A 10,909-nucleotide genomic window follows, 5' to 3' on the forward strand; every position below is an offset into this window, starting at 1 on the left:
ATCAGGTCATACAATAGGCTGCTGGCTCAAGGGGCTGTGGAGGCTGGCGAATCCCAGAATCATCAGGTCAGACAGCAAGCTTCTGGGAAGATCAACTGATCATGAACCAGGCGAAGTATCTAGATACAGAGAGAGAGAGCCTCGACAACACATACATTTCTCTAAGATGTAGACCATACCACAAGGAAGGGCTTAATTTTAGTTAACAGTGGGGCTTGAGTCACACCTTCCTGTAAGGCTGCAATTCAAGATACACCTTATACCAATCCTGCCTCATCAACATGTAGAGGTCAGAATTCACAACACATAAAATGAAGGACAGTCACATAATGCTGAGAATCCTGGCCTAGCCAAGTTGACACATAACCTCAACCATCACAGGTTCAATATACCTTATTTGCATAGTCCCACTCAATCGTTGTGTGTGAGTCACAAAGACCATGGCTGGAAAGGCCATATTATGTAATTCATTGCACCACAGCAACCCTATGTACAAAAGAATGAAACACTGCCTGGTCCTGCCCCATCCACATAATTGTGGTTGTCCTCGAGCCCATGGTTACAATCACTGTGTTAATCCATTTCCTTGAGGGTCTTCCTATTTTTCCCTGACTCTCGACTTTACCAAGTATGATGTTATTCTGTAGGGACTGATCCGTCCAGATAACATGTTCAAAGTATGTGAGAGGGAGTCTTGCCATCCTTGCTTCTAAGGAGCATTTTGACTGTATTTCTTTCAAGACAGATTTGTTTGTTCTTCTGGCAATCCATGGTATATTCAATATTCTTTGCCAATGCCGTAATTCAAAGGCATCAATTTTTCTTCAGTCTTCCTTATTCATTGTCCAGCTTTTACATGCATATGAAGGAACTGAAAGCACCATGTCTTGAATCAGGAGCATATTAGTCCTTGAAGTCACATCTTTGCTTTTTAACACTTAAAGAAGTCTTTTGCAGCAGATTTGCCCAATGGAATGCATCCTTTGATTTCTTCACTGCAGCTTCCATGGATGTTGGTTGTGAATCCAAGTAAAATGAAATCCTTGGCAAGTTCAGTCTTTTCTCCCTTTATCATGACGCTGCTTACTGGTTCAGTTGTGAGGATTTTTGTTTTCTCTTTGCTGAGGTGTAATTCATACTGAAAGCTGTGGCCTTTGATCTTCATCATTAAGTGCTTCAAGTTCTCTTCACTTTCAGCAAGCAAGGTTGTGACATCTGCATAGCACAGGTTGTTAATCTTCCTCCAATCCTGATCACCTGTTCTTCTTCATAGAGTCCAACTTCTCAGATTCTTTGCTGAGCATACAGGCTGAATAACTATGTTGAAGATACACAACACTGACAAATACCATGTAAAAGTTCCTCATGAGCAAAAGTGAAATTCCTATCCTTCACTATGTTACCCATAATTGTTATGATCCACACAGTCCAATGCCTTTGCATAGTCAATAAAACACAGGTAAATTTTTTTTTTTTTTTCTGATATTCTCTGCTTTCTGCCAAGATTCAAATGATATCCCTTGTTCGGCATCCTCTGCTGAATCTGGCTTGAGTTTCTGGCACTTTCCTATGTATCACCGCAACTGCTTTTGAGTGATCTTCAGCAAAATTTTACTTGTGTGTTGTGTTAATGATATTGTTCAACAATTTTCACATTTGGTTGGATCACTTTTCTTTGGAATGGGCACAAAAATAAATCTCTTCCAGTCAGTTGTCCTAGTTGTCTTACAAATTTCTTGGCATCAAACAAGCACTGCTTTCGTTTTTTGAAACATCTTAATTCCTGGAATTTTTTTTTTTTTTTTTTTTCACTATTCCCCTCAGTGCAGCTTGGACTACTTTCTTCAGTATGATCGGTTCTTGATCATATGTTACCTCCTGAAATTGTTGAACATTGACTGATTCCTTTTGGTGATATGACTCTGTGTATCCCTTCCATCTCCTTTTGATGCTTCCTGCATTGTCCAATAGTTTCCCCAAAGAATCCTTCAATATTGTAACTCGAAGCTTGAGTTTTTTCATTCAGTTCTTTCAGCTTCACAAATGCCGATCATGTTCCATCCATTTAGTTTTTCAACTCCAGGTCTTTGTACGTGGCCTTATAATGCTTTACTTTGTCTTCTCAAGCCACCCTTTGGAATCTTTTGTTCAGCTCTTTTACTTCATCATTTCTTCCTTTGGCTTTAGCTATTCTATTTTCGAGAGCAAGTTTTAGAGCCTCTTTTGGTCTTTCCTTTGTTTTTTGTCTTTTTTAATGACCTCTTGCTTTCTTCATGTATGATGTCCTTGATATCATTTCACAACTTGTCTGGTCTTCATTAGCATACAATGCATCAAATCTGTTTTTGAGACGGTTTCCAAATTCAGGTGAAATATACTCAAGGTCGTTATTTTGGCTTTCATGGACTGCTTCTAATTTTCTTCAGTTTCAGCTTGAACTTGCATAGGAGCAATTGATGGTCTGTTCTGCAGTTGGCCTCTGGCCTTGTTCTAACTGGTGTTATCGAGTTTTTCCATTGTCTCTTTCCACAGATGTAGTCAGTTTGATTCATGTGTATTCCATCTGTGAGGTCCATGTGTATAGGTGCAGTTTATGTTGGTGAAAAAAAGATATTTGCAATGAAGAATTGATTGGTCTTGCCAAGTTCTATCATGGGATCTCCAGTGCCATTTCTATCACCAAGGCCATATTTCCCAACTACTCTTCTTTCTTTATTCCCAACTCTCACATTCCAATCACCAGTAATTATCAATGCATCTTGGTTGCATGTTTGATCAATTTCAAGCTGCAGAAGTTGGTAAAATCTTCAATTTCTTTATCTTTGACCTTAGTAGTTGGTGTGTAAATTTGAATAATAATCATATTAACTGGTCTTCCTTGTAGGTGTATGGATATTACCCTATCACTGACAGCATTGTACTTCAAGATAGGTCTTGAAATGTTCTTCTTGAAGATGAATGGAATACCATTCCTCTCCAATTTCTCATTCCTGGCATAGTAGAATAGGACAATATGATTGTCCTATTCAAAATGGCCAATACAAGCCCATTTCAACTCACTAATGCCTAGGATATTGATCTTTAGGTGTTCCATTTCATTATTGATGAGTTCCAATTTTCCTAGATTCATACATTCCGTGTTCCTACTAATAATGGATGTTTGCATATGTTTCTTCTCATGTTGGGTCATGCCACCTAAGCAAATGAAGGTCCCAAAAGCATGACTCCATCCATGTCATTAAGGTTGACTCTACTGTGAGGAGGCAGCTCTTCCCCAGTCTTACAATGAGTGCCTTCCAAACTGAGGCACTATATTTTCTGGCAATATATGAGACAATGTCAGGCTGCTATTCATAAAGTTTTTCAGAAGGAGGCTGCCATGTCCTTCTTCCTAGTCTGTCTTAGTCTGGAAGCTCAGCTGAAACCCATCCACCATGGGTAACCCTACTGGTATTTGAAATACTAGTGGCATAGCTTCCAGCATCAAGGAACATGAAAGCCACCAAAGTACGACAAAGTGACAGACAGGTGGAGTCATTTTAAATATCTAAATAATTTTTGAGTTTTCTTATTGTTCAGATTTTATTGAAAGGATATTTTTGAAGAAAGACCTTCAATTATCCAACAGTGCAAATGGTTTTCCTGTCATTGAGTTTGAGCATCTTCATTTTTTAACCTGGAGTTTAAGCTGGTCAAATTTATTTTCATAGTATTATATTTAGTCAAATGCATCACTTATGCTTTTTTGTGTGTTTTCTTTTTGATCCATTTTTTGTTTTACTTATTTCCTTCTGCAATGATTTAAAAAAAGGCACTAATTTCAAGCACTTAAATTTTTTTAACCAGTTTGTAAAAAAGTTATACTAATATGTAAATTAAACTTTATTTTTTACTTTTATTCATTTTCCTTATGTTGCTTCCCTACCATTGTTTCTAGTCCATACTGAATTTATCTTGAGGTCACAAACCTCATGTTTAAAGAAATACATTTATCTTTGAAGATTGTTTTAGACTTAAACATTCTATTTTGGAGTTATAATGACAACAGCTATTTGCATTCATTAACATACTACACATTCCTTAGAATTTAGTACTGTTATACATTTACCCCTGTTTTTAGTTGTGGAATGTCCGTAGCCATTCCAGAGCTCATATTTTGTTAATCTCATTGGTGGTATAGAAAAATTCTCCAAAAAAAATTTTTTTGAGGAAAATATATTTGGTTGTTATCCTATTGAAACTAAGCAGAGTTGTAAATTTTTCATCAAATATAAACAATATCATGTTGGGTATAAAGTTTTTGAATTGTAGTCATTTTTCTATTAAACCTCTATTGACTTTGTTTCACTGTCTTCCTGCTTTTATTGTTGCATAGAAAAGAAAATTGAAAAAAAAAAAAAAAGAAACCCCATGAACTCCTTAGAAAAAAGGCCAGCATGGAAATTTAATAATAAAGTAAATATTACTGAGAAATATTTAGAAAAGAACTACTTTTTCCAGTCTTAGGGGAATGAGGTGCAACAGCATTCTTCCCTTGTCAAACTTCAAATATTATAATTTAAAGATTTTTATGAAATTTTGTAAACTTCTGGCAATGTCTAGTTAAGATTAAAATGTCTGCATAATCTTTCAATTCCATTTCTAAGTGTGTGTCCTTAGAGAGTTCTCACAAATTATGTACAAGAGTCTTCGTTACGTTGCCAACAGTGGAAGAATGGATAATTAAACTGAGCAGTAACCTATATATCATAATGCTGTAAACCTACATAAAAAAATGAAGGATAAGCATTTTTTTTGACATATATAGAAATTGAAAATACAATACTGGAGTTAAATCAAATCAAAGGATGGTACATGTATGTTAAATATTTAAATATTTGTAAAATATTTAACACCACACAAAACTATGGTTATTTTACTTTTATTTTTATCAACGTTACGTTTGCATATAATCTAAAGATTCATACAGTTTTACAAGATTTCTTGTAACACGTTGGTTCATTGACCATACCCCGGTACCCCATATACAAAGTCAAACATTTTCAACCCTTTAACTGATATTTCTTTGTATTTAAAAAAGTTTTATTTTTCAAAATGTACAGTTGGTTAGACACGTTCATGCATCTTCACCAGCAGCTGTGGTATCTCCACCTTTAATGTTTCTGGTGTAAATTACTTGAGCTCTGTGTTTTGAAACTAGGTTGATAAATCCTTTACTAAGCAGCTCCTGAAGGGCTGTCCTGGCGAGGGAATCACGAATCTTCAGTCTCTCAGAGATGACAGTTGAGGTTATAAGCAAGTGGTTGAGAACTTCCTTAGAGAGCATGTCATATGCGGCTTTGTCAGACAAGACCAGGTTATAGAGCTTGTCCTGCCGTTTCACTTTGGACCACTTCTTCTTTTTGGCCTTGTCCCTAGATTTGTTCATTGGGTCTTTGTCTTTCTTGGCAGATTTTCCAGGGTCTTTCTTCTTCTCGTTGTCCATGAGCAGCATTGCTAAGCTCACAGAGTAACTGTGATAACTGGTTATTTTTGTATATAACTCTACATTCCTAAATCGCATGTACATACTTTGTATCTTAATTTTAAAGGTTTCTATATTATATGTGTAATGAAACTCAAAAATTACAAATTTAAATTTAAGTAAAACAAAAATATTGACAACTGGACCAATAAGCAACATCAAGATAAAAAACCCTTTGCCGTCGAGTTAGTTGATCCTGACTCATAGCGACCCTATAAGACAGAGAAGAGCTGCCCCATAGGGTTTCCAAGGAGCGCCTGGTAGATTTGAACTGGTGAGCTTTTGGTCAGCAGCCATAGCACTTAACCACTATGCCACCAGGGTTTCCAACAACAAGATAAACTGAGAAAATATTGAAGTGGTCAAAAATTTCATTTTACTTGGATCCACAGTCAATGTCCATGGAAGCAGCAGTGAAGAAATCAAACGACATATTACGTTGTATAAATGTGCTGCGAAAGATCTCTTTAAAGTGTTAAAAAGCAAAGATGTCACTTTGAGGACTAAGCTGCACTTGACCCAAGCCATGGCATTTTCAATCACCTCATATGCATGTATAAGCTGGACAATGAAACAGGAAGACTGGAGAAAAAGTGATACCTTTGAATTATGATGTTGGCAAAGAATATTGACTATACCATGAACTGCAGGAAGAACAAATAAATCTGTCTTGAAAGAAGTACAGTCAGAAGGCTCCTTAGAAGCACGGATCATGAGACTTCCTCTCACATACTTTGGACATGCTATCAGGAGAGACCAGTACCTGGTTAAGGGCATCATGTTTGGTGAATTAGAGGGACAGTGAAAGAAAGGGAGATCCTCAATGAAATGAACTGACACAGTGGCTGCAAGTGTGGTCTCAAGCACAGTAACGAATATGACGATGGTGCAGGACCAGGCAGTGTTTTCTTCTGTTGTACATAGGATTGCTAGGAGAAGGAACAAATTCAGAGGTACTTAAAAACAATAACAACAACAGGTATTATGTAAGGAGACTGATAGCATAGTGGCTAAGCACTTGGCTGTTAACTGGAAGCTCTGCTGTTGGAATCCACCAGTCTAATTGGGAGAAAGATGTGGCAGTTTGCTTCTATAAAGATTAACCTCCCCTCCCCCCCCCAAAAAATTGATGTCCAGTCAATTCCGACTCACAGCTACCCTACAGGACAAAGTAGAATTGCCCCATAGGGATTCTTTTTTTTTTTTTTAATTGTGCTTTAAGTGAAAGTTTACAAATCAAGTCAGTCTCACACAAAAACTTATATATACCTTGCTACATACACCCAATTGCTCTCCCCCTAATGAGACAGCCTGTTCCCTCCCTCCACTTTCTCTTTTCAAGTCCATTTCGTCAGCTACTAATCCCTTCTACCCTCTCATCTACCCTCCAGGCAGGAGATGCCAACGTAGTCTCAAGTGTCCACCTGATCCAAGAAGATCACTCCTCACCAGCAACTCTCTCCAACACGTTGTCCAGTCCAATTCCTGTCTGAAGAGTTGGCTTCAGGAATGGTTCCTGTCCTGGGTCAACAGAAGGTCTGGGGGCCATGACCACCAGGGTCTTTTTAGACACAGTCAGACCATTAAGTACGGTCTCTTTATGAGAATTTGGGGTCTGCACCCCACTGCTCTCCTGCACCCTCAGGAGCTCTCTATTGTGTTCCCTGTCAGGGAAGTCATCGGTTGTAGCCAGGCTCCATCTAGTTCTTCTGGTCTCAGGCTGATGTAGTCTCTGGTTTATGTGGCCCTTTCTGTCTCTTGGGCTCATAATCACCTTGTGTCCTTGGTGTTCTTCATTTTCTTTTGATCCAGGTGGGTTGAGACCAATTGATGCATCTTAGATGGCCTCTTGCTAGCATTTAAGACCCCAGATGTCACTCTCCAAAGTGGGATGCAGAATGTTTTCTTAACAGATTTTCTTATGCCAATTGACTTAGATGTCCCCTGAAACCATGGTCCCCAAACCCCTGCCCCTGCTACGCTGGCCTTCGAAGCATCCAGTTTATTCAGGAAACTTCTTTGCTTTTGGTTTAGTACAGTTGTGCCGACCTTGCCTGTATTGTGTGTTATCTTTCCTGTCACCTAATGTAGTTCTTATCTACTATCTAATTAGTGAATCCTCCTCTCTCGCCTTCCCTCCCTCCCTCCCCCCCGTAACCATCAAAGAATATTTTCTTCTCTGTTTAAACTGTTTCTCAAGTTCTTATAATAGTGGTCTTATACAATATTTGTCCTTTTGCAACTGACTAATTTCACTCAGCATGATGCCTTCCAGGTTCCTCAATGTTATGAAATATTTCACAGATTCAACACTGTTCTTTATCGATGGGTAGTATTCAATTGTGTGAATGTACCATAATTTATTGATCCATTCATCCATTGATGGGCACCTTGGTTGCTTCCACCTTTTTGCTATTGTAAACAGTGCTGCAATAAACATGGGTGTGCATATATCTGTTTGTGTAAAGGCTCTTATTTCTCTAGGACATATTCCAAGGAGTAGGATTGCTGAATCTTATGGTAATTCTATTTCTAGTTTTTAAGGAAGCACCAAATCTATTTTCAAAGTAGTTGTACCATTTTATATTCCCACCAGCAGTGTATAAGTGTTCTAATCTCTCCACAGCCTCTCCAATATTTATTTTGTGTTTTTTGGATTAATGCCAGCCTTGTTGGAGTGAGATGAAATCTCATGTATGTGTTAGCTACATAAATGCTTTCTTTAGTGAAGTGTATGTTCATATCTTTTGCCCATTTTTAATTAGGTAATTTGTTTTTCCGTAGTTGAATTTTTGCAGTATTATGTAGATTTAGAGATCGGGAGCTGATCAGAAATGTTATAGCTAAAAACTTTTCCCCAGTCTGTAGGTAATCTTTTTACTCTTGGTGAAATCCTAGGGTGAGCATAGGTGTTTGATTTTTAGGAGCACCCAGTTACCTAGTTTTCATTCTGCTTTCTTAATAATGTTTTGTATATTGTTTACGCCATCTATTAGAGCTCCTAACTTTGTCCTTATTTTTTCTTCTGAGATCTTTATCATTTTCAATTTTATATTTAGGTCCTTGATCATTTTGAGCTTGTTTTTGTGCATGGAGTGAGGTATAGGTCTTGTTTGTTTTTTTTTTTGCAGATGGATACCCAGTTATGCCAGCATCATTTGTTAAAAAGACTCTTTTCCCCATTTAATAGTTTTGGGGACTTTGTCAAATATCAACTGCTCATATGTGGATGGATTTATGTCTGGATTCTCAATTCTATTCCATTGGTCTATGTATCTGTTGTTGTACCAGTTATACCAGGCTCTTTTGACTACTATGGCGGTATAATAGGTTCTAAAATCAGGTAAAGTAAGGCCTCCCACTTTGTTCTTCTTTTTCGGTAATGCCTTAGTTATCCGGGGCCTCTTTCCCTTCCACATGAAGTTGGTGATTTTTTTCTCCATCTCATTAAAGAATGTCTTTGGCATTTGGATCGGAATTGCATTAAATGTATAAATCGCTTTTGGTAGAATAAACATTTTTATAATGTTAAGTCTTCCTATCCATGAGGAAGGTATGTTTTTCCACTTATGTAAGTCTTTTTTGGTTTCTTGCAGAAGTGTACTATAGTTTTCTTTGTGTAAGTCTTTTACATCTCTGCTATGAATTATTCCTAAGTAGTTTATCTTCTTGGGGGATACTGTAAATGGCATTGATTTGGTGATTTCCTCTTCGATGTTCTTTTTGTTGGTGTAGAGGAATCCAACTGATTTTTGTGTGTTTCTCTTGTATCCTGATACTCTGCTGAACTCTTCTATTAGTTTCAGTAGCTCTCTGGAGGATTCCTTAGGGTTTTTTGTGTCTAAGATCATGTCATCTGCAAATAAAGATGCTTTACTTCCTCTTTGCCAATCTGGATGCCCTTTATTTCTTTATCGGGCCTAATTGCTCTGGCTAGGACCTCCAACACAATGCTGAATAAGAGCAGTGCTAAAGGGCATCCTTGTCTGGCTCCCGATATCAATGGGAATGCTTTCAGTCTCTCTCCATTTAGGGTGATGTTGGCCTTTGGATTTGTATAAATGCCCTTTATTATGTTGAGGAATTTTCCTTCAATTCCTATTTTGCTGAGAGTTTTTATCATGAATGGTTGTTGAACTTTGTCAAATGCCTTTTCTGCATAAATTGGTAAAATCATGAAATTCTAGTCTTTTGTTTTATTTATATGATGTATTACCTGAATTGTTTTTCTTATGTTGAACCATCGCTTTATACCTGGTATGAATCCCACTTGGTCATGGTGAATTATTTTTTTTATATGTTGTTGAATTCTATTGGCTAGAATTTTGAAGATTTTTGCATCTACATTCATGAGGGATATAGGTGTATAATTTTCTTTTCTTGTGGTGTCTTTACCTGGTTTTCGTATCAGGGATGTGGTGGCTTCAAAGAATGAGTTTGGTAGTATTCCGTCCTTTTTTACGCTCTGAAATACCTTTAGTTGTAGTGGTGTTAACACCGCTCTGAAAGTTTGGTAGAACTCTGCGGTGAAGCCAGCTGGGCCAGGGCTTTTTTTTTGTTGGGAGTTTTTGATTACCTTTTCAATCTCTTCTTTTGTTATGGGTCTATTTAGTTGTTCTAACTCTGTTTGTGTTTGTTTAGGTAGGTAGTGTGTTTCTAGGATTTCATCCATTTCTTCTAGGTTTTCAAGTTTGTTAGAGTACAGTTTTTCATAGTAATCTGATATGATTCTTTTGATTTCTGTTGGGTCTGTTGTAATATCACCCGTCTCATTTCTTATTCAGGTTATTTGCTTCCTCTTCTGTTTTTCTTTTGTTAGTTTGTCCAGTGGTTTATCAATTTTGCTGATTTTTTTCTGAAACCCAGCTTTTGTTCTTGTTAATTCTTTCAATTGTTCTTCTCTTTTCTATTTCATTTAGTTCAGCTCTAATTTTTATTATTTGTTTTCTTCTGGTGCCTGTGGGTTTCTTTTGTTGTTCCCTTTCTATTTGTTCAAGTTGTAGGGATAATTCTTTGATTCTGGCCCTTTCTTCTTTTTGGATGTATGCATTTATTGGTATAAATTGGCCTCTGAGCACCGCTTTTGCTGTGTCCCAAAGGTTCTGATAGGAAGTGTTTTCATTCTCACTGGATTCTCTGAATTTCTTTATTCCATCCTTAATGTCTTCTCTAATCCAGTCTTTTTTGAGCAAGGTATTGTTCAATTTCCAAGTGTTTGATTTCTTTTTCCTGATTTTTCTGTTATTGATTCTTACTTTTATGACCTTATTTTGTAATATGTAATATTTTGTAATATTTCGATGTTTTGGATTCTGCTAAGGCTTGCTTTATGACCTAATAGGTGGTCTATTCTAGAGAATGTTCCATGTGCACTAGAAAAAAAAG

At 37.1% G+C, this 10,909-nt stretch overlaps 1 protein-coding gene across 1 annotated transcript; it reads right to left on the reverse strand.

Moving 5' to 3' along the window:
- Positions 1-5,116: 5,116 nt before the first annotated feature.
- On the reverse strand, positions 5,117-5,494 carry LOC100661739 (small ribosomal subunit protein eS25-like). The gene has a single exon (XM_064286287.1). The coding sequence runs from the start codon at positions 5,492-5,494 to the stop codon at positions 5,117-5,119; it is 378 nt and encodes a 125-aa protein (XP_064142357.1).
- Between the last annotated feature and the right edge of the window lie 5,415 nt (positions 5,495-10,909).

This window comes from Loxodonta africana, chromosome 5, assembly GCF_030014295.1.
Source record: "Loxodonta africana isolate mLoxAfr1 chromosome 5, mLoxAfr1.hap2, whole genome shotgun sequence".
NCBI classification, from domain to species: Eukaryota; Metazoa; Chordata; class Mammalia; order Proboscidea; family Elephantidae; genus Loxodonta; species Loxodonta africana.

Excerpts from the sequence above, each read along its gene's own strand:
- LOC100661739 (XM_064286287.1), bottom strand. The coding sequence starts at position 5,494 with ATGCTGCTCATGGACAACGAGAAGAAGAAAGACCCTGGAAAATCTGCC.